This window comes from Protopterus annectens, chromosome 14.part0, assembly GCF_019279795.1.
Source record: "Protopterus annectens isolate FY-2018-M chromosome 14.part0, PAN1.0, whole genome shotgun sequence".
In the NCBI taxonomy this organism is placed as follows: domain Eukaryota; kingdom Metazoa; phylum Chordata; order Ceratodontiformes; family Protopteridae; genus Protopterus; species Protopterus annectens.
Window position 1 is genome coordinate 838903699 of NC_056748.1, and position 25375 is coordinate 838929073.

The window sequence follows — 25375 nt, forward strand, 5'->3', positions numbered from 1 at the left end:
ATAACTATATCACTACTTGCTCCCTAAAAAATTTTAATCCCAACAACTTTTCTAAATCTCTAAAATTAATAAACTGGAGTGCTCCAAAAACTCTACCCCTAGAAAATGCTGTTACCTACTTCAATACAACTTTCTTAAAACTCCTAAACAGCTATGCCCCTCTAAAAAATAAAAGAATAAAAAGCAAAACTGCCCCTTGGCTAACCAAAGAGACACTAGCTGCCATGCGCCTTAGAGATAAAGCCTGGGTACACCAGCAGAAAAATAAGACTCCCTCCACCCTTCATGAATACAAAACACTTCGCAACAAAGTCAAAAAGCTTATTGTAGCAGACTGCAAAACCTATTTCTCCTTACTACAAAATAGCCATAAAACAAATCCAAAAAAAATCTGGAATGTCATTTCCATCTTCCTTAATCCTGGAAAAAAAGAAAACCCTTGTCCTGACCCTAATGCACTAGACATGTACCTAGCCACGCAATTTAACTATTTTTTTTTTCATCAACTCAGTTACCAAACTAACCTCATCTTTTTCAAACACTACACCCTCTACTTCTACATTCCCTCCCTTGTCCTCCCCTTCACCCTCACTCTCAATTACTTCAGCCTCTCAACCTCCTTTCTCTATACAACCCATACCCATATCTACCATAAAAAAGCTTCTCCAGAAATTGAAACCATGCTTCAATGCCCCCGATAACATTCACTCATACTTTCTAAACATAGCGGCCAAAGCCATTGCATTCCCCATGTGCATACTAATCAATCGCTCAATCCATGAAGGCTACGTACCCCCAACTTTGGAAAAAGGCCTTCATCATACCTCTACACAAAGGGGCAACAATAACAATATCACAAATTTCCGTCCAATCGCCATCCTATCCCCAATCTCTAAACTTCTTGAAAAGTGTATCCATCTACAACTCCTCCCCTATCTTATATGCAATCACTTACTAACTCCCACACAACATGTATTTAGACCTGACCACAACACTACCACTGCTCTTCTTTCCTTCCTTAAAACTGTTAAAGCCCATGACTCTAGCAGTATAGTTTCTACCTCCTACTTGACCTCTCTAAGGCCTTCAATACCATCTCTCACAACCTTCTCCTAGCTAAACTGTCTAATCTTAACCTATCCCCTTCCTCTCTCAACTGGTTCACCAGTTACCTCTCCAATAGGCAACAAGCAGTTAAATGGGAAAAAAACACCTCCTCCTTCCCTCAACACCCCCACTGGTGTTCCACAGGGTTCCATACTGGGTCACCTTCTATTCAATATTTTCATAAACTATTTCCACCACTCAATCCCTAACGCAAATCTTATCCAATAGGCAGATGCTTCAACTCTAATCTGTTCTGCCCCCTCTATCCCCACACTTATAAAGCTAACCCAAGACGCTTTTACTACCACTGAACAGTGGATGATAGACAACCACCTAGCACTCAATGACTCAAAAACTAAACTTATTTACCTCTTCTAAAGCAACTACTATAAATAAAAACTCATTTTTCATCACCAGCCAGAACAATACATCCCTCGAATTAGTATCGGAGGCCAAACTACTAGGTGTCCACATCGATGACCAGCTTAAATTCAACTCCCACCTACAAATAAACATAAAAAACCCACCAAAAACTTGGAATGCTTTACCGCCCTAATTGCTACCTCACTCCCTCTACCAAGTTCATTCTCTCTACCACATTTTTCATACCTTCTCTCCTATATGGTGCCCCACTCCTAACTAACCTACAATCCTCTCAAGACTAAACTCGCTTCCTGCAATAATAATATCACCAAGTTTGCCACAGGCCACAAATCTTTTACCCATCACTGTGTAGCCCTTCACAAACTAAATTGGTTACAGTTGCCCAATTATCTCACCTATACTCAACTTATTCATGCACACAAACTCATTTTCAGCCCCTCCCTCTGTCCCTCCCTTTCCTCCACATTTAAAATGCACCTTCCAGACAGACACTTAAGATCGAACAATCAAAACCTGACAGAATTGTATAAACCTACCCATCCCCCCAGGCAAAAATCTCCTATCCTTTGCCCTTGCACGTTAATGGAACTCCCTACCACCATCCATCCGGACCACCACAAACACACTACCTTTAAAAACTCACTTCACTCACACTTAATATCTCTCTGGGAATGCTTCTGCTCCCACCCCACATACTTTCTCCTAATTTCTACACCTCTGACATCTCATGTACTTCAGTGTCCTATTTGTATACTTCTATAGCAGGATCAAATTTATCTGCAAATAATTACTTATACTTTTATAACTTATAACTTTTACTTGTTCTTTCCAGAAATTGTATCTTTAAATGCTATGCTTTTACTTGTACCACTGTATTTACTGTAATGTAAAATTTTGAATGTAATTTTCATTTTTATGGAACTTTTCTCCCCAGGACTCCGTTGAAAATGGGCTCTTCTTGGCCCAGTGGACCATCCTGGTAAACAAACTGTAAATACCTACATAAATAAATAAATACTGAACGCAGACGACCTGCTTACCCGCTGCCTCCAGCACCACCCCAAGACAGCCAGTCTCTCAAAGTACATCTTCTGTTGGAAATATATATATATATATTTTTTTTTTTTTAAAGAAAGGCTATTCCATGGTGAGTGAAAAAAAAGTTCCTTGACTAACTCCACTGTTACCCAATATCTCCTCCAGCTTCTTAAAAAAAAATTCCTTTGGGTGAGGCAAACAACAAATATTTTTTCAAAGGTGCATTAAACAGCTGCCACCATCTGGGAAAGCCTGGACTCAAAGCCAGACTTAACTACAGGCAATTATCCTTACCAGTAAGCCCCATGTTACCTGCATCAAATGCATAATAACCACATTTAAATGGCATGCTTCAAATACCTCACAAGCCATCTAAGTTGGTCTACATATTCTGTCCCTTAGGATCTTGTTATAGACTTCATGTGCCACATTCTCCAGTTGCTTGGTGATGCTTCCTTCCATGATATTTAACTGAGTGTGTTTGGCAACGTATTTATCTAAAGGCCACTATATATGCTCCAAAAACTTGCTTTCCACACTATTAAGAAGGGTGTTTAGCCCTGAGATCAATTCAGACCTCATAGCAACAGTAAAAGAAAAAGCTGGGTCAGATACAGATGCTGGGATTCATAGACAAGTTGCCTAGCATGCAACCCGACAGACTGCAGCCTGTATACTATGCAATCGTGCTCCGATTCACACACAACAGGCTGCATATTACAGCACAGCTCTGTACTACCAAGCAGGGAAAGTTCTGCAGCTTTACTTAATTGCAGTAGTCAGGGAGTGGGGGTTATGATAATGATATGCAAAAGTAGCCTGGTATACTGATCACTTAGGATACCAGGGTATTCTGGAAGTCATACACTCAATACTACACACGTTACCATGAAAAACAGTGCAGAAATAGCATTAAGTGTACACTGCTAAGAAAAAAAACATTTGCCTATATATTTCAAAGTGGAGAACCTGCACAGGGGAAGCATAGCTTTACCCTGCACAGACTGCTGACCCAGGTAACTAGTCCTGAATATGAGTATGGGACTTTGTTAGCAGGTCTGTGCACGAATATTTACTTTGAGTGGATGTATGCTGGCTGGCAATCTGTGGCTTGTATGAAAGGGGGAGATGGTGGTTGGAGAGTATGCAGGTAGTGTGTGTGTGTTTGGATACAAATCCGTGCCTACAAGTATCAGTGTATACCTGTATGCGTGTAGGAGTGTGGTCTATGTTGTCATACAGGATTGGCAGGGGTACAGCACAGCCATGACTGGCGGCTTTAGCCTTCCTTGGTTTAGAACAGCTGCATCAGGTACAGGATAACAGCTGTGTGCGTACACGCATGTTTATAACTATTTGCAGGTTTAAGACTGTGTTTTTACCTCTAGTGCAAGTCTATGTGGATGTGAAGGAGTCTGTGCAAGAATGTAGTTGGCCAAAACATGTGCTACAAGTAAAGCTCGCAATACTGCTCAGTTGCACAACTCGTAGTCACGCATATTCCCATGTAATTAGCTGCTGTACTACGAATCTAAGCCTGAGATTTTAAAAAGACATTTACAGATATCCTGCATATTAACTCCATAAGCTCTCCTGGCTTGGAGTTATGGGTGGGGTGGAGAACTCAGACGTCACAGTATTCGCAATACAAGTAAATGGAGACAAATGGCACAAAGCCTGTTTCACTGAAGACATAATGCTTTGTGAGATGATGAAATTTTCGCTAGAGAAGTAAATCGTGCCAAGACAGTAGTCATCAATACAGGTTACTTTATGGCAAAATGAACTAGGAAAAGTACAAATCATTTAGGAAAAGGACACTGGCAGAACAACAAGATATAGACTGGAAAAACATCCTTGTGGTGTAGAGGAATTAAGCTCTGACTGTGCCCCCACATGATCAATTTGGCATGGGACTGGAGGGACTGGGCAGGGGAGGATGGGAATGAGCGGAAAATACCAGCTTGCCCATCACTATGGAAATTGAGGCTCGCAAGACTCGCTGTTAGCAGTATAGTGCTTGGTCAGGAGAATGTGCATGTGTGGAAGCATACAAGCACCACCCAAAGCCAGCCATTGCAAAGCTTACATGGCTGCCGTTGTGGTGTGTGTGGAGGGACAGGACCCAGTGAATGAGGAAACGGGTCAATAGCAGCTGATGGTTGGCTGCAAGGGGATATGGGAGCAAGAAAAGACATAACTAAAAATATACACACTTTTATTTTAAACTTTTTAGGTACCAGGTCCACTAGTAAAGCAACAATTTTAATTTGAAATTTTAAAATCAGTTGTACCAGTGACTGATGAACATAGAAATACCTAGCAAGTACTGAAAAAGCAGTTGACATTAGTAATATTTCACATAAAAGCAATACAATAAAATCTAAAAAATATCATCTAAAAAAAAGTCATGCAGTCAAAAGATTACCACGAGAGGAAAAACATGGAGAGAGGAGTGTTAATGTTAAAACAACAAAGTGCAAGTACTGCAGGATAAATTAATATGCATTTAACACATAATCCATGGACATAAAACCAAATACCTTTATTTAAATCAAGTTCTTCATCCTCTTCCTCCTTTTTGTCATCATTTGCTGCATCCACTTGTCTTGTATTTGAGCTGTCATTACTCTTTTCAGCAGCAACCCACTGTATCTCACCACTTGTCTCCTGCCATTCCCCACTCTTATCAAGCTGTTGTGATGGAGCATCTTTGATAAAATCATCTGTTTGACTTTCTGCCAGTTGTGCTGCCCTTTCTCTCTGTAGGAACAACTGTGGAGAAAGTCAAATATAGAAGTGATGTTGTATGGTTAAAATATCCTTTAAGAGCCACCTTACAGCAAAGTTCTTCTGTGACCTCTAGCTCACACATCCTAAAGCAAGCACACACTATAGCATCCCTGAAGCTGATTGTGAGGATTCAACTCTGCTTTATCAGTTTTTAGCTTACTGGATAAAACTCTTAAATAGTTATATCCACAGAAAAGGGAACAGTGGAAATAGCCATAAAAGTGTGTCAGTCAATTAAACATTTAAAAACAACAAATATTCCAAAGAATACCATACACTAGAGCATATATTAACTAAGTGAAATTTAATTATGTAAAAGAACAGTTTTCTGTGGCCCAAAAAAGAATTACATACAACTACTGGAAAGAAATCTTTAATGTGGCTGAATATTTCCTTACAGTAGTTTTGACAGGCAGTGTGACTGCTAATCAAGTGGCATGCTTATAAAAACAAGAATCTGACAGCTGTAAGGGAAATCTTCACTGAGTATCAATGAAGTGAAATGATAATTAAAAATGGGAACCTGTCAGTTAAGCAATGACTATTACTGTGTCCTGAAACTGTGAGACAGTTGAAAACCACTTTCAACTAACCTGACTCCACTTCATCCCCACTGCTGTGCGACAAGAATGGAGGTAAAATAAACATGTTAAGGGGTGGGGGTTAGCTTCCCCACAGGAAAAAAGTACAGTTTCTTAAGTTAAACATGCCATAATAGTACATGTCTGAATAATTACTACTGTAGTAGCCTTAGCTATATGGGTTATATCCTGCCAAGGATATAACAGCCGGTCAGCTTCAAAAGCTTCAGGGCACCTTCCACACGTCCAAACTGTCAGGCAGATTGAGCTGAGCTGACTAAAAAATAAGTTTGGGCGCAAAAGTCCTTCAGAGCTTTCCTGCCAAAAGCTAGAGGGAGGCTGAGCTCTGAAATGACAAAGCTAGGAGCAAAGAAATAAATGTCCACATTGGCATATAAAAAACATGGGGAATGGTGGGATGGAGCGTCTACTGCAGCACTGATCACTCAAACATTTAATGTTTTGGTAAGTTTAACTTACACAACTGTAGTATGATCATGTTAATCACTGCTGCAGTAGCATTAGCTACATGGGTAGATTATCTTAGCTAACTACATCTGGGAGGTGGAAGAAGAGGAGTCCAGGAGCCTGTGGAGAAAGTTCATAGCAAAGCTTGACCTGGACCTAGACAATCAAGTTTATAGTGCTTTGTAAAAGTATGTACAAAAGACCAAGTAGCTGCTTCTAGAATCCAATCCTTACCAAAACGCCACAAATGACAAGACCCTAGCATAATTAGGCCATGATCCTGTCTGGAAAAGTTCTGTCATGGTGAGTGTTAACAAACGGTAATAGCCTTGGACAACCATTTGAAAATAGTATGCCTTAACACATTGTCCATTTTTACCTTCACATGAAATGAACAACTTATCTGAAGGTCTGAAAGATTTAGTTCTGTCAAGACAGTACCAGAGGTGTATGTGGACATGCAGTATATGGAGCATCTTTTCTCCCTAATTTTTAGCTTCATGAAAAAAAAAAAGGGAGACAATTTAGTTAAAATTAAAGTAAACTCGGATACCACTTTAGGCATAAAAGAAAGATTGGCTCTCAAAGAAACCCTCTCTCTATGGAAAATGAGATAGGGTTGATTCACCATAAGAGCTTGCAACTCCAATACTCTTCTTGTAGAGGGTCAGTGCAATCAGTAAAAATTTTTCCCATTTTAACAGCCTCAACTCAGCCACATAACCTGGTTCAAACAAAGCAAGTGTTAGCTCCTCTAACACAAAATAAAGATCCCAAGGAGAGACCACCAGTTTTCTTGGACACTTCTTATGCAAAACACATTTCAAAACATTTTTATATGAAACAGCATTGAAAGAGGAGGATCCACAAGTAGACATGTAGAATTGTCAATGAAGGGACTATGATAAAGAAATAAGAAAAGCCTTAGGATAGTAATTCGCACCAATATGAAGAACAAGAGAACAACCAGCCCTAAATGAGAGCTGGTTATGTTGTTTGCACCAACTAGAAAAACATTTCCATTAGCTAATATATGATTTTCTAGCAGCAGGCTTTCTTGCCTCCATAAGTACATACTGCAATCCTCAGTAAACTGGTGCCTAAAAGGAATTAAGACCTGTTGACTGACAATGCATCAGTCACCCGTTTTTGTGCAAGTAGATCCAGTCTGTGAGGAAGATTGTGGGAATTGCCCCTGGCCATTTCCAAAAGAAGGGAGAACTATGGCTGCCTGTGCCAGAAGAGAATCACCACAATGACCTTGGAGGATTCCTTATGAATCTTCATAAGTGTACTGGATATTAGAGGAAAAGGTGAAAAAGCTTACAGGAACATTCCTGTACAAGGAAAAGAAAAAAGTATCCGTCTTCCAGGACTTTTCATGGAGCCCTGAAACAGAATCTTGCCAGCTGATTGTTCAGACAGGAGGCAAAGAGGTCTAATTTGAGGAACTTCTCACAGATGGATCAAATCTTGGAAACCCCCCAATCTTGTTTCTATTTGTGAGGGTCTGCCTTGGTCTTGGCTCAGCTTGTCTGCCACACAATTTTGCTCTGACAGAATGTAGGATGTCTGTAGAGTGAGACTGTGCTGTGAAGCTATGTCCTCCAAGCTAACACGGGTAGTTGACAAAGAGGATACGACCGTGTTCCCCTTGCTTGCTGATGCATCACATGTGGTATTGTTTGTAACCACTTGAAGGAGGTTCCAGGGACCAAAGAAGGTTCGGAGAGTTGAGTGCCTTGATCAGGGGAAGCATTCCCTTAATATTTATGTGCTTGCATCTATCCTTGGTGTGCCATACCCTCCTGCACTTTTATCCCTCATGAAACTGTTCGCCAAGCAAAGTCTGAAGTACCTGTGTTGACTACTGACCGCTTTGCAGCAGGGAGAGAAATGGGGGGCCTGAATTTAAGGATATCTTTCGTCTCCCCCAATAGATTTCTCTTCTGACAAAAGCTGGCACTTTGAAAAAATAAAGTGCGTTGATGCTGGGAACAAACAGATTTCAGATACCACTGCACATTTATCATGTGGAGTGTTGCCCTGGGTAACATGAGAACCATAGATACCAGGAGACCCAAAATCCTGAGGTACTCCCTCAAAAGTGACCAAAGTCTGAGTGGGAAACCACAGAAAAAGACAAAGGTCTATTCTTTCCAGTGGAAGAAAACTGTGAACTTAGGTGTGAAGTTGATATCCTTGGAACACAGTCCTGAGTGAAGGAGTCAGGAAAGACTTTTCAAATGTTTTTTTTTGGAATCCCAGCTTGTATAAGACCTCTCTCACCCAGAAAAGACATTCCTGACAATTTGAATAAGACTGCAAAGATAAACAAGCTATCTAAATATGGAAAAATGTGAATACCCTGTAGGCTGCAATGAGCTGTAACTGGAACCAGACACTTTGTGAACACTCTTGGTGCAGTGGATAGTCCAAAGAGTATGGCAGAGAACTGATAATGTGATCCAAACACACAAAACTTTAAGAAGCATTTACGTCTGGATGAACAGGAATGTGATAAGCAAGTCTAGTGTTGACAGGAAACGTGAAAGAGGAAGAAGAGGTAACAGGTTGTGAAGAGCCATAATTTTGAATTTGGCCACTAACACCAATGGGTTTAGGAAAGAAGGATGCAGAAATGGTCTCCAAGCATTTTCTTTCTTTGGCAGTAGGAACATCCTTGAATAAAAACTTTTCCCTAACTGGAAAAGCCGAACTGGTTCTATCACTCTGAGACAGCATGTGAAGAACTGGGGGAAACAACAGTGTCTGACCTGAAGGATGCTGAATGACCCCCTCCTGGAAAGGTGGAATTTCCTCCTACTACCATCTTTAACTATGACGAATGATTTTCAGAATACATTTGTCTGAAACTATCTGTTGCCAAAGAGTAAAAAATGGAGATACACACTTTCAAGAAAAAGGGGGCAGGATGGGAGGGAGCCACAAGGTCTCCTGAACAGTTCTTCAGACTATCTGAACTGTCCTTGGTTTTGGGGGGTCTGACTTTTTGGAACCCCCTTGCCTTTTCTTTTTAAGCATCTACTTACCTGTACTTTGTTTTAACTGCTTATTCTATTTTTTTTGCCAAAGCTGGATGAAGAGAAAGAAAATCCCTTGAAAATTCAGAAAAAGAGAGCTGAGGTTCCATAGATGAGCTTGCCTCTTTTAATCACACTTTTTCATCACCTCTGCAGCACATGGATCAAAATAAGTCTCTTTCCATGGGAGAATTTAAAATTTCACTTTTATCATCTGGGAGATTCTGAGAATGCAGTCATGCAAACCTCCTCAAAACAATATCAGTGGCCATAGCAAATGGAAGAAGAATCAATAGTTACACACACAATGCAAACAATGAGTAGTGGTGACCTGTGCAGTTGAAGGAACCAAGTTAATTAAATCAAAAAATTCCCCACAAGCAGAAACCGCAGATAAAACATTCCTTATACTTTTATAATTTGTCAGAACAAACATACGAGCTTGACAATTCAAAATTCTGAAAATCAAAGTTGCAGATGTACACACCGTTTTCCAATACCTGTCAATAATTTTCTATCCGTATTACAAAGCGTGAGAATGGAATTAACTAAGTCTTTAGCAGCAGCAGGATCAACTAAAGCTATAAATGCTGGGTCAGGCTTGGGAAAAGTGTAGAAAAATGTAAAAGACTGCAGAATTTTATGTATCCTATCTGCCTTTTTAGGGGCAACAGGCTGACTATCAGGAAACTGCAGGCAACACCACACATACCCTCTAAAGCAGACACTCTAGGAGGGGAAGGGGTGTAGGTTCTGGAAAATCCCTCTTATCAACTCAATGTTTTTGAGAGACAAAGAAACCTCACTGCTTTCCCCACTGAAAACACTGTCATATTCTAGTCAGTCACAGACAAAGAGAAACCCCATAGGGTGAATTAGACATGGAGTTCTCCTCAGAGTCTGAATTAAAAATCTGAGGAAGAAACCCTGGAAACACCCCTGCATCTTCTTGTTCAGATTCGGAATCTTGAATCTCTTCAGGAAGAGAGGAATCCCTCTTTCTTTTACCAGAAACTACTTTACAAGAAGGATCAATGGCCTGAAAAAGGATCAATAGCCTGAAATAAACCCTGAGCTAGACCCAGTAAACTAGTCCTATCTAAGAAAAATGGAAGAAAAGTAGATACATGCTTGGTTTTCCGTTTCTTTTTGCAGGAAAAAATGGGGTCAACTGTGGTATTACTGGCAGCAGCAACTTCCCCTGGAATGGGCACAGCATTCTGACAACAGTGAACTTTCCCTGTTCCCTTTCCCAGTACCAACATAAGTGGCTCCCCGTTACCCAGTGAGGAGACCCCAACATCCATAGAGGATGTGGCTAATCGCTGGTTGACAGTGGCTGTACACCAGAGGGATTTGGAGCAAAAGTGGAGTGATCTGAAGTACGCCAAATGCCCACAACAGAGTCACCCACCTGTGGCTCAATTTTTAATTTAATTAGTTTCTTTTTGTGGTTTTGAGGAGGGCACACCTTGGAACTGTTAGTCTGTGCCATGGTCAAACTGTACATGGTGCTTTTTTCTCCCAGTGAAGATAAGCAGCAATTACAGGTAAATACTACCAGTTCACAAAAGTTATTTCTTATTGAAAAAAAACACAGTAAAAAGCATGTTAATACACTGTCAGCCCCACAAAAGTAAAATAAATACAATTTCTCCACAGGGAAAAAATTACACCACCTTTAAGCTGACAAAAACAAGTCCTCAGTTTAAAAGTATGTTACAGTCCCCAGACAGTCCATTAAAACACACTTCTAGCATAAAATAACTTATACTGAAGAGGAATGTAATAAAACATCAACAAAATTAAGAAAATGGCAGACCCCCCAAAAAAGCGAACTTATCTGCCAAGGAAAAGAAAGCAAAAGCTATCAATCCTTGAAAGCCTCAGAGCAGTGTACTCTTTGGAGGCAGTAATGCTCTGAATGGCTTCGTGCCTAAACTTATCTTTTAGTCAGCTCAGCTAGAGTTACCTGACAAGTAGAAGGTGCCCTGAAGCTTTGGAAGCTGGCTGCCTGCTACATCCTTGGTAGGATATAACCCATACAGCTAAAGCTACTGCAACAGAAATCAACATGATGAACATAGCTGTATTTTGGTTTGCTGAAAAAGTGTTTTTCTGCAGAACTGTTTTAGTTCATCAGGATTTGTTCTAATTGCTGCCAAGTATCTTGACACCAACCCTTAAAAACATGAGCATAGGAACTACATATTTAATAGGAAAGAAAAGAAAGTGGTAACTTGAAGAGGCCAAATAATACTCCAAACGGATATGGAGAGGTTACCAGAGTTGCAGTCTAATTGCATTTTACTACTCTAATAAAAACATAACTAGGACGGGCACAGTGGTGCACAAGGTTAGTGCTGCTGCTCCACAGCTTGGGTTTCTCCAGTTTGGTCCCCTGATGGGCTGCTTTCTGTACGGATTCTGCATGTCCTCTATTTGTACACTTGTTTTTATCAGGGGCTCAAGTTTCCTTCCACATAAAGATATGAAGTCAGGTGAACCAGTAATCTTGCACATTCTACATAGCTGTGTGTACACTCATCCTATGCTAGAGGAGTCCCACCAATGACTAGCTGTTTGCATTAATCCCATCGGTTGCAAGGACAGGTTCTGGCTCCTTCTTGACCCTAAACACAATCAAATGGGTACTGGGAATGAGCAGAATATGTAAAACCTTTGGAGCTGCCCTCATTTGTGTGGCGTCAAAGTGTCAGACATAGATAAGTTCATTCACAAAGAACATGGACAGATACCTAGATTGTGAATCTTTCGTTAGTGACTTGCAAACAGCAGAAGCTGCACTACTTTTCATTGATTCTGGAACAGTCATAGGAATGGGTCATCAGACAAAATTAACTGTTAGGTACATTTTATAATGTTCATCTTCATGAGGTCTGACAAGTGTGTTCAATCTTGTCTCAGAATAATTTCAGTTCTAGGTACGAGTGAAAAATTGCCCTTATAAGGCTTGACCATTCAATGCAATATATCCATGAGGCTACATTTGAAATGGAGTGTCTTTCATCAGCAGCAAGGAATACACAGTGAAGTTCTTTACAAAAATAGATCCTCCAAAAAGTACTAGTTACATGTGGAATTTTTAGAATTACTACTTTGTAAGTTTTGATCTTCTCCCCTACAAAAGATCAATGTATAACGTACTAAAACAAACACGGATCACAAAATATTTAAAAATAAACTTCCCTTGAAAACCACAGTAAAGCTCTGAGTTTAAAGTATTTTTTTTATAGGTGGCAACCTCCCTTGCAGACTCATAGTCCCTCAACATAAACGCACTAAATCCATAATCACACAACAGTGAAGAAAAACTCAGGCAGTGCATAGCAGTCAAACAGCAAACCTGCACATGGAAAATACCTGTTCTTTAAAAAGTGATTAAATACAACTTTGACCAGCTGTATTTTAACAGTTGTAGCTTAAACCAGTTACCAATTAACTCTTGGGAAACTTTTTTATTCTGTCAACAGAAATTACTGACCATATAATCCCAACAGTTATCTGATATTGCAAGCTTTATATCTCTCTAAAGACCATACAACAGCAATAAGAAGTTATGTACTCACCATAACATTCCATCTGAGTAGGTAAACTTCATTTGTCAGCAACCTATGGGTTATCGGATCCATATCGGATCCGAGCCGGCAGTTTCCAACAGTTAAGATCCGTGCTCCACGCTCCTCCCCCTACCCATAATCCTCTGACATCCCTTCCTGACCTCAGATCGAGCTTGCCTAAAAGCAATACCTGCAATATCAGAGAAGAGGATCGCCTCTATAGACTAACCTGGATACAATCCATCATGAAACAGGATTACCAGGAACATCCAAGTAGGTCAGGGGGACGGAGGGAGGGATGGTTGCTGACAAATGAAGTTTACCTACTTGGATGGAACGTTATGGTGAGTACATAACTTCTTAATCTGAAGTAGTTAACTTCATTTGTGCATCAACCTATGGGACAGAGTCCCCAGCTACCTGAATCTTGGGAGGTCCTCATGGAAGGATGTTCCGGAGCACTGCGGAGCCAAAGGATGCTCTCCCTCTGGAGATAAAATCCAACTTATAGTGGTTTATGAAGGTATGAGATGAAGCCCACGTGGCTGCTGAGCAAATGTCATCCAAAGATACTCTAGAATGAAAAGCAGTGGAGGTAGAAATAGACCGAGCAGAATAGGCATGGACTCCATGGGGTGCAGGCCGGCCAGAACTCTCATAAGCCAGAAGAATACACTGGGAAATCCACCTGGACAATGTGACTTTCGAAACAGGTTTTCCCAAATTAGGTTTAGCAAAGGATACAAACAGCTGGTCTGATTTCCTATAACCAGCTGTCCTGTGTAAACAGAATCGTAGTTGTCTGTGTACATCTAGGGAATGCAATTTGTACTCACCTTTACTCTGGTAATTGGAAAAGAAGACTGGTAAACTGATAGACTGGTTGATGTTAGATTCGGAAGTAATTTTGGGCAGAAAGGAGGGATTGGTCCTGAGGGATACTCTGTCTTTGTGGAAAATTAAGTACGGTGGCTTGGCGCAAAGGGCTTGAAGTTCCGAAACTCTTCTTGCCGAAGTAATAGCAACACGAAAAGCTGTTTTCCAGGATAAGAATTTGAGATCCACCGAAGCTGCAGGCTTCAAAGGGAGAATCTGTTAAAGCCTGGAGTACAAGCGCTAAAATCCCAAGGAGGGACTACATCCTTCACCGGGGGTCTTAGTAAGAAGGTGCCTTTTAAGAAGGCCTTATACAATCTGGACGAGGTCAAAGGGCCCAGATCACATCCAACATGGTAATGAGAGATAGCTGCCAATTGTACTTTGACCGTGGAGGAGCTAGCCCCTTGGTCAAATAATCCTGACAGAAAGTCTAATACTGCTGGCAATGGAGCTGTAAAGGGGTCTAAGCTCTGATGCTCCGCCCAAACAGAAAAACGTTTCCATTTGCTATTATAAACCCTTCTAGTAGACGGCTTGTGAGCAGCTACTAGGATGGCTTTGACCGGGGAAGAGGGAGTCCTAGCTAACAGTGGAACTGGATCAACCAAGCCGTGAGCTTGAGGTTGTCCAGGTTCGGGGCCGACAGGCCCAATGAGTGAGAGATCAGATCCGGAATGGAATCTAGAATCCAGGGAGGATTCACCAGATGAGACCATAGATATGGGAACGAAGCATGACGAGGCCAGAATGGGGCAATGAGGATTATTCTGCTCCACAACTGGCTGGCTTTCTGCAGAAACTTTAGCATCAGGGGAAGAGGAGGGTAAGCATAAAGTAGACCGGGTGGCCAAACATGCACCAGAGCATCTCTTGGAGATTCCCTGGGAGGGGGAATGAGAGCGAAGTAGTCATGGCACTTTGTGTTTGATGGAGATGCGAAAAGATCGCAACGAGGTTAACCCCATTTGGAGAAGATCTCAATCTGTCCGCTAGGATGTTGGACCGTCCTGGAATGTGCATCGCTATGAGAAAACGGTTGGTGGAAATTGCCCATTCCCACACTCTCATGGCCTCTCGACAAAGTGGATAGGACCTGGTTCCCCCTTGCTTGTTGATATACCAGGCGACCGACATGTCCGTCTGGATTGCAATTGTCCCGACGAGAAGAAGGCTCTGAAGTGCTTGCAACGCTAACAGCACCGTCCTCATTTCCAGGACATTGATATGCAGTGAGGTCTCCACATGGTTCCACGTGCCTTGGATGGTAATGCCCAGACAATGCCCCCCCCACCCGAGGCGAGAAGCGCCCGTGGTCACCGTGGCTAAGGGAGGGGACATAGAAAAGGGGCGCCCCTTCTGGAGACTGGAGCCACCACAAGAGGGCTCTCCTGCAAACCCTGCTGAGAGGGACGGGGTGGCTCAGGGGATAATGTAGGAAGGACCATTGGACTTGGAGGGTCCATTGCAGGATTCTCATATTTAGGCGTGCCATGGGTAAGAGGTTGATAGTTGCCGCCATCGAGCCTAGGGCCCTCAGGACCAATTCCGCCGGAGGGGCTGGGCAAAGAAGAATGGCCTGCACATGGAGTTTTAGAGATTGCAACCGGTCCGGAGTCATGAAGGCTATCAGCTGGTTTGTGTTCAACCTAGCTCTGATGAAATCTATGACCTGAGTCGGAAAAAGGGAAGATTTTCCCACATTGATCGTGATCCCCAGCCGGGGAGCTAAGTGAAGAAAATAATTCCTGGCCATGCAGAGTAGATGCCTTGTGGGGGCGGTCAGGAGCCAGTCCAGGTATGGAAAGACCTGAATTCCCTGGAGTCTCAGGTGGGCCCTACCACAGTTAATACCTTGGTGAACACCCTGGGGGCTGTGGTGAGACCAAAGGGGAGGACCCTGAATTGGTAATGGCTGGCTCCTAACCTGAAGCGGAGAAACCTCCTGGATCGTCAGTCCATCAAGATGTAGTAGTACGCATCCTTGAGGTCTATGGAGCACATCCAGTCGTTCTCCTGCAAGAGGGGGAGAATGGACTGAAGGGTGACCATCCGGAACTTTTCTTTAGTTACTGCCAGGTTCAAGAGGGAAAGGTCGAGGATTGGTCTTAAGTCCCCCGTCTTTTTTGGCACCAAGAAGAACCTGGAGTAAAAGCCTGATCCGTACTGGTCGGGGGGACGTGCTGGATCGCTCCTTTTTCTGGCAGCTGCTGAATTGCTGCAGCTGCCGCCTCCCTCTGATCAAGGTGGGACATCGGGGAGGGATCTGGGTCTGAGAGGTGGATGGAGAAACGGAATCGTGTAGCCTCTGGATATAATCCGAAGCACCCAGCGGTCTGTCGTGATGGCCTCCCAAGCTGCTAGGTGCCTCGAGAAACGCTCCCCGACTGCCTCCAGAGTGGAGCAGTCAGGTAACCCTTCAGGGCTGCTGCGTGGGCCCATCAGAGAAAGGTTCTCTGGACCAAAGTTTTTCGGGCCCCCTCTGCCTCTAGGGCAGCATCCACCCTGTCCTCCTCTGCCTCTGAAGGACGGGGTGTCCAGAGCGAAACGGGACTGCTGAGATTTCTGGAACCACATCTTCTTCTGTCCCTTTTGGTTCTTGAAGAAGGACCTCTGAGGAGCAGAGAAGCGGACTCAGTCGGCAGACAGCGTTTTCCCATCTTTCTCGCTCTGGACCAAGGTGTCGCATACGGTCTTGCCAAAGAGGGCAGAACCATCAAATGGGGCGTTAGCAACCGCCTTAAAGGGTTCCGCGAAATCAAACTGGCAGAGCCACGCCTGTCGCCTTAGGACGACGGCCGCTCTGCTAGCTCTAGCGGCTCCTTCCGTAGCATGGGATAGTAGCCGCACAGAGGTATTGGAAATAGACCTGAGAGTGGCCACTCGGGTAGAGTACACTTGTTTGTCCTCTGCCGACATGGACTCTGGGGGCGTCCCAGCGTACTCTTTAATAAGATCCCGCTGGAGTTGTATTACGTGTGCCATATAGTTCAGCGACCTTACCGAGAAGGTGGCTGAAGCAAACACCCGCTTCCCCAAACGGTCCATCGCCCAAGACCCCTTCTCAGGAGGATGGACCGTGGGACTCTCCTGGGCTAGTTCCCTTTTAGTGGCAGCCGCCACCAACATGGCATCTACGGGGGTCCCCTTACTCCAATGCAATCTGTCCGGCCTCTTGGGAACGGGCTCCACAGTGTCCAGCTCCTTCCATGCCCTGGTAGTGATTAGGCCTACCAGGGGGTTGGGCTGGAGGGGACAGCCAAGAGGTAGACGGACCTGCTTCAAACGCCTCCAGAACACAGACTCGTCCGAGGTAGGCTTTGGGGCAGACCATCCCCCTCTGATCCTGAGCATCTCCATGATGTCTCCAAATGAGACGTCTTCAGGGGGTGATCTTGGGGAGCCTTCCCCTTGCTCCAAGTCTGTGTCCTCTGTCAAGGACTCAGGGGAGTCCAAGTGCCTCCTTTTGCACTTGCGTTTGTGAGGGACTTCCTCGGGGGGGCTGTCCGAGGAGGCCTCACCAACCACATCCTGGTCAAACAAGGGAACGATCTGGGGCGTAAGAGCAGGCTGTCCCTGGGGCCGGGTGACAGACGTCGGGCCCGTCTGAGAGGGAGTGCAGGGTGGAGCCGTAGCTAGGGCCAGGGGCCTGGAGTCCCTCGACAGAACCCTCTCCACAACGTCGAAAGCCGAAGGAGAGCTGCTCTCCCTAGGATCCGAGAGCAGACCCTCCCTCGGATCCGACACTCGGATCAGAGCCAGGGCCGAGGTGATCGGATCTGAAGGGGCAGTATGCTCCGACCTGGACGGAGCCGAAGGCATACTAACTGTCTCGGATCCGAAGCTCAGCTCTCGGCTCGGAGAGCTCGGATCCACAGAAAAGGGACCCGACAGACTTGAGGGAGCCATCGGCGCCGAAGCACTCGACTCTATCGGCACCGACAGTCCCCCGGCTCCAACACTAGTTGGCTCTGAAGACCCCGAACCCGGGAAGTGGGTCGAGGAAGGAGCAATCGGGAAAAACAGGGGGTCGAGCTCCCCTCCCCGGAGGGGGGGGGGCAGGAGCACTCCCACCTGCAGCTGGGCCTGGAGGAATCTTCGCATCATCCGGTCCAAGTCTGCATCAGTTAAACTTCTTGTGGACCTAGAAGAGGCCAGCGAGGCGGGACGGGAGTGCCGCCGTGATGACCTCAAAGGTGACCGGGTCTCCCCCTCCTCCGGCCCCGGCGAGAAGCAGGGTGAACGGAGCCGGGAAGGAGAAGGCTCGGAGGTCTCGGGGGGGGGGGGCCGCTTGGCTGGTGGGGCCGATGCAGAGGCTTCGGCCCACCGCTTGTGATGCTTCTCTCTGCACTTCTCTCTTCTGGCTTCCCTATCCTCTTGGCCCAAGGTGGGAGGTTGAGTCCTGGCCAAGGGAAGAAGCAGAAGGCGCTGCCGCAGCTGCGGCAGGAGCCATGGGGGGACCGGAGGCCGGAGCAGAGTCCGGGGGCAGAAGTCCCACCAGAATTAGCTTCGACCTCCGGTCCTTGAGAGCCCTGGGGTTGAACGCTGCACAAATAGCTCAGCCGGGTGACAGGTGTTCAACCCCAAGGCATAAAACGCACCGAGTGTGGCCATCCGCTGGGGAGAGCTTATGGCCACACTCGGTACATTTAGAAAAAAATGTTTTGGGTGCCTCTGCCATGGTAAACTAAAACACACTGACTAGGACCCAACACCACACACACCCTAACGCTTTCACAAAAGGGGGGGGGGTTAATACGAAAAAGGGGATCTAACGACTACTTTAAGGTAACTATCCTAAACACACACTCAAACAACTTCACACACAAACTTTAGCTAATCCAAAAAAAGGAAAGATTTTTCTCTCAGAAAAATGCTCTCTAAGGCCTGGAAGCTCGAGATCAAGCTGCTGGTGTAACCGCGGCAAACTATAGCTGAGGTCAGGAAGGGATGGCAGGGGATTATGGGTAGGGTGAGGAGCTTGGAGCTCAGATCTTAGCTGTTGGAAACTGCCGGCTCGGATCCAATATGGATCCGATAACCCATAGGTTGATGCACAAATGAAGTAAACTACTTCAGATCAAATACTTATACAAGTTGCACACTGAAAATGAATCATAAATCACAGGTATCACAGTCTTGTAACCAGGCAGAGAGATACTGGAAGGAAATGGTTTGAAGAAAAATACTGTCCGATTTGGTTGCATCTACAAGACAGTATTAGGTATTGGACAGTGCAGCACAACAAAACACCACAATAACTCAAAAGAAATTAGTCTGCCCTAATCAGTTAAAGCAAATTGCTTAGCAATGTGAATTATGTTTAGAACAAAGCAAGCGAAAAACCCTGGGATAAACTCTATTATTTCCACACAAAGGATTTATTAAGAATAACTATTGCTTAACAGACGGCATGTGCAGAATAGATGTGTGATAACTCACAACAGACATTGGCTGAATACAGGGATCACTGCTACATCGAGTGACACACAAACCCACGCACGTTCAAGCTTGCACGGCCCAACATCATCGCAGGAAACAAACAAAAGCCAGCAAACAGTTCCCAAGGCTTTATTGGATTAAAGTAAGTGTCATAAAGGCACTATATAACACTCTCACCATCATAAGTATAAAAAATGCATGCCTCAAACTAGTTTCGGTAATATACCTTCTTCAGTGAGGACAAATAGCAAACATAACTCCATTCAACAGACTCCATATTTATATAATTGCTTAGCCAATAGACAAATGGCTAACACTTAACTGCATATTTAAAGTATGCAGAACATTTATTAAAGGAAATACACTTCCAAAAGGCATTTGTTGTTAATTTCAAAAACACAAACTGTGTATAAATAACACTGAATCAACATAAATACATTGATATAGCCAAGATATAGTGTTTGATACCATATAAATGTATATAGTAATTTATAAATGGTCATTTAATCCGGGTGGAAATAAAGCTCCCAAGTGTATAATCCAATATTTTTCTTTCTTGCTAAGAATACTTTGCCAACCTAACTGATTTTGTCTATTTCCCTGTACTTTATCAATGACAGTAAATATAAATTTTGCAGATGGATGCTTAATAGTATGTTGATACAGGGCATTACTGATTTTATGATTACGAATATCACTGCGATGTTCTCCTATTCTAATTCTTAGAGACCGTGAGGTTTTACCTACATAAAAGGCCTGGCAATGGCATGTGGCTAAATAAATCACCCAACTAGTTGAACAATTTGCAAATATACGAGTATCAAATATCTTGCTAGTGTTAGCACTAGAAAATTCTTTAGTTTTATTTATACTTCCACAGGAGGAACAGTGACCACAAGGGAAGGTCCCCAAAAGCTCATCCCCAGTGATAGTAAGTTGTCTATGTGTTGCACCCCCACTATCCCGATGTTTATAGTGGGAAAATAACATACCCAAAGTTTTGCCCCTCCTGTAGGAAATGGAACATTGTTCAGTCAGTATATGACGAAGATGATCATTGGCCATAAGTATGTTCCAATTATTGTTCAACACATTTCTGATAAGTTGGTGATTTTTCCCAAAGGTAGTAATGAATCTAATGGTATCGTCCCTAACACCATCCTTCTTTTGATATTGTAAAAGATCCGATCTCTCTTGTTGATCTGTCCACACCGTTGCTCTAGAAATGTCCCTATATGGATAACCTCTATCCAAAAATCTCCTGTTTAAATCCTGTTTAGCGTCTTCATAATCTGCCGGAGATGAATTAATACGTTTAATACGTAAATATTGTGATTTTGGAATGTTGCGGATGGTGTGACGTGGGTGCATGCTTGAGGAATGAAGTAACGTGTTAAACTGTGGATATTTCCTATGTATTTTTGTATTAAGGGTATTGTCCTCATTGCGATATACCGTAACATCCAAAAAGTCAATGGTTAACTTATGATATGTTACTGAGAATTCAATACCCCAAATATTGCTGTTCAGATGTTCCACAAATTCCATCAAATAATCTACATCCGCACGCCACACTATCCAGCAATCATCAAGATAGCGTCTCCAAATATCCATCTCCTCTAAATAAATGTTATGCAGGGGATCATATATAAGACATTCCTCCAAGTATGCCATAAAGAGGTCGGCATACATTGGGGCGAAAGAAGCCCCCATGGCTGTACCTCTTAATTGCCAATAACAATCACCCTGAAAGAAAAAAAACATTCTTATTGAGGACATGCTCGGACATACATACTAATAGGGTGTTAAATCCTGGTGGATAGAGATCAGATCTTTGAAGCCAATAATCTAACGCCTGTAGACCAGCCCAATGGGGGATACTTGTATACAAAGATTTCACATCTAAGGTACACATTATCCATTCTGGATCTAGTTGTGTATCCACAATGATGTTGAGAAATTCAGTTGTATCCTGTATACGAGCCCTGACCATGGGCAGTAATGGCTTAAGGTATGATGTTAAGAAAACCGATAGAGGTTCTGTAAGGGACCCATGTCCAGACACAATAGGTCTCCCAGGGGGAGCAGTAATAGATTTGTGGATTTTAGGTAGCAAATACAGAATCTGTTTTTGTGGATCATTAACTTGGAGATGTTGAGCAGTCTTTTGTGAAATGATTCCTTCTTGTACAGCCTCTTGGATAAATAAATCAATGTCTTGTTTAAACCTAGGGGTCGGATCTATCCCCATGTGCATGTAGCACTGGGTATCTGACAAATGTCTCAATCCTTCCTGTACATAATAATCAGTGTTCAGAACAACCACTGCACCCCCTTTGTCCGCTTGAATAACTACAATTTTCTGATTTTGTCTCAATTCTGAGAGAGCTTGTCTCTCCAAAGAGGTGATATTATCATGAGCTATATTAGTATCAAAATGTGGGAAATGCAAGTCCCTCAGTACTGCTTGTTGAAAGATCCCTACGTTCTTGTTCATAGGAGGTTGAAATGTTGATTTTTAAAAATAAAATCAGTAGATCTTTGAGTAGAAGAGTTGTTCTGATCATTGAAAAAAAATTTTAAATTCAACTTTCTACAAAATTCTAACACATCAACTGATACCAAATAATGGTCAGAGAAAAAGCTGGGGACAAATCCCAATCCTTTATTAAGAATACAATGTTGTTCTTTTGTAAGTATATGGTCTGACAGGTTTAAGACATTGTCAAATGGTTCAACTATTTGTTCAGCAATGCCTGGACTAACCCTGTCATGGAATCTGTGTTCATGTCTACTCTTATGTTTCCTCCCCCCTCGGGATTTCCCAACATATCTAAAGGGAACTTTGATTGAGTTTTCTTTTTTAGAGGTGATTGGACACTGGTACCTCCCTCACTGTCAGTGTAGGATGACTCCTCTCCTGATGTGCTAGTATAGCTCAAATCATGTTGTTTCAAAATAGACCTGGGTCTTTTCTTAGATCTTCCTCCATTCACCCCAGATCCCAGATCCTTGAATCGTACACTTCTTTGAACTTGAAAGGGTTGACCTCTCTCATAATCATGTGTATCCCTAGAGAATTTTTTAAGTTTCCTATCTTTCACCATATTGTCATAGGTCGTCAGTTCCTTGGACAACCGCTCAACACAACTAGGATATTTAATACTGTCTTTATATTTTTGGCATTCCATACTTAGATCTTGTACCTCCTTGAGCAAAACGTCCACTGTTCTCTCGTAGTAATCCAATAAAATTTTAACAAATACCATTGAACCCTTCCTCAGGGCATCATCCCATTCCTCTGTAAGCCTCTGTTCAGATCTACCTACAAGAGGACGTAGCTTGATACGAAGACCTCTGGGTGCCAAACCTTTATGAAAATAGTAGGGTTGTTTTTACTTGGGTTGTTGCTTGGGATATCTTCCAAGCCAAAAATGGCTATATCTTCCCTATCAGCACAACCCTAATAGTGAAGGGGGTTGTGATTTGGCATTCCGTAGGTTAGATAAGGGCCTTAGGGGCCTTAGAGCTAATATTTGGCACTTGAGGTTGTTCAAGGCCTATTTTCATAAAGGTTTGGCACCCAGAGGTCTTCGTATCAAGCTACGTCCTCTTGTAGGTAGATCTGAACAGAGGCTTACAGAGGAATGGGATGATGCCCTGAGGAAGGGTTCAATGGTATTTGTTAAAATTTTATTGGATTACTACGAGAGAACAGTAGACGTTTTGCTCAAGGAGGTACAAGATCTAAGTATGGAATGCCAAAAATATAAAGACAGTATTAAATATCCTAGTTGTGTTGAGCGGTTGTCCAAGGAACTGACGACCTATGACAATATGGTGAAAGATAGGAAACTTAAAAAATTCTCTAGGGATACACATGATTATGAGAGAGGTCAACCCTTTCAAGTTCAAAGAAGTGTACGATTCAAGGATCTGGGATCTGGGGTGAATGGAGGAAGATCTAAGAAAAGACCCAGGTCTATTTTGAAACAACATGATTTGAGCTATACTAGCACATCAGGAGAGGAGTCATCCTACACTGACAGTGAGGGAGGTACCAGTGTCCAATCACCTCTAAAAAAGAAAACTCAATCAAAGTTCCCTTTAGATATGTTGGGAAATCCCGAGGGGGAGGAAACATAAGAGTAGACATGAACACAGATTCCATGACAGGGTTAGTCCAGGCATTGCTAAACAAATAGTTGAACCATTTGACAATGTCTTAAACCTGTCAGACCATATACTTACAAAAGAACAACATTGTATTCTTAATAAAGGATTGGGATTTGTCCCCAGCTTTTTCTCTGACCATTATTTGGTATCAGTTGATGTGTTAGAATTTTGTAGAAAGTTGAATTTAAAATTTTTTTTCAATGATCAGAACAACTCTTCTACTCAAAGATCTACTGATTTTATTTTTAAAAAATCAACATTTCAACCTCCTATGAACAAGAACGTAGGGATCTTTCAACAAGCAGTACTGAGGGACTTGCATTTCCCACATTTTGATACTAATATAGCTCATGATAATATCACCTCTTTGGAGAGACAAGCTCTCAGAATTGAGACAAAATCAGAAAATTGTAGTTATTCAAGCGGACAAAGGGGGTGCAGTGGTTGTTCTGAACACTGATTATTATGTACAGGAAGGATTGAGACAATTGTCAGATACCCAGTGCTACATGCACATGGGGATAGATCCGACCCCTAGGTTTAAACAAGACATTGATTTATTTATCCAAGAGGCTGTACAAGAAGGAATCATTTCACAAAAGACTGCTCAACATCTCCAAGTTAATGATCCACAAAAACAGATTCTGTATTTGCTACCTAAAATCCACAAATCTATTACTGCTCCCCCTGGGAGACCTATTGTGTCTGGACATGGGTCCCTTACAGAACCTCTATCGGTTTTCTTAACATCATACCTTAAGCCATTACTGCCCATGGTCAGGGCTCGTATACAGGATACAACTGAATTTCTCAACATCATTGTGGATACACAACTAGATCCAGAATGGATAATGTGTACCTTAGATGTGAAATCTTTGTATACAAGTATCCCCCATTGGGCTGGTCTACAGGCGTTAGATTATTGGCTTCAAAGATCTGATCTCTATCCACCAGGATTTAACACCCTATTAGTATGTATGTCCGAGCATGTCCTCAATAAGAATGTTTTTTTCTTTCAGGGTGATTGTTATTGGCAATTAAGAGGTACAGCCATGGGGGCTTCTTTCGCCCCAATATATGCCGACCTCTTTATGGCATACTTGGAGGAATGTCTTATATATGATCCCCTGCATAACATTTATTTAGAGGAGATGGATATTTGGAGATGCTATCTTGATGATTGCTGGATGGTGTGGCGTGCGGATGTAGATTATTTGATGGAATTTGTGGAACATCTGAACAGCAATATTTGGGGTATTGAATTCTCAGTAACATATCATAAGTTAACCATTGACTTTTTGGATGTTACGGTATATCGCAATGAGGACAATACCCTTAATACAAAAATACATAGGAAATATCCACAGTTTAACACGTTACTTCATTCCTCAAGCATGCACCCACGTCACACCATCCGCAACATTCCAAAATCACAATATTTACGTATTAATTCATCTCCGGCAGATTATGAAGACGCTAAACAGGATTTAAACAGGAGATTTTTGGATAGAGGTTATCCATATAGGGACATTTCTAGAGCAACGGTGTGGACAGATCAACAAGAGAGATCGGATCTTTTACAATATCAAAAGAAGGATGGTGTTAGGGAAGATACCATTAGATTCATTACTACCTTTGGGAAAAATCACCAACTTATCAGAAATGTGTTGAACAATAATTGGAACATACTTATGGCCAATGATCATCTTCGTCATATACTGACTGAACAATGTTCCATTTCCTACAGGAGGGGCAAAACTTTGCGTATGTTACTTTTCCACTATAAACATCGGGATAGTGTGTGTGCAACACATAGACAACTTACTATCACTGGGGATGAGCTTTTGGGGACCTTCCCTTGTGGTCACTGTTCCTCCTGTGGAAG

At 42.8% G+C, this 25375-nt stretch overlaps 1 protein-coding gene across 1 annotated transcript in view; it reads right to left on the reverse strand.

Moving 5' to 3' along the window:
• WAPL (WAPL cohesin release factor) overlaps positions 1 to 25375 on the reverse strand; it is a 3318690-nt gene that overhangs the window by 392124 nt on the left and 2901191 nt on the right. The window contains exon 18 of the mRNA XM_044056596.1: positions 5073 to 5304. Within this exon, the coding sequence (XP_043912531.1) occupies positions 5073 to 5304 (232 nt within the window). The remainder of the gene's footprint in view (positions 1 to 5072; positions 5305 to 25375) is intronic.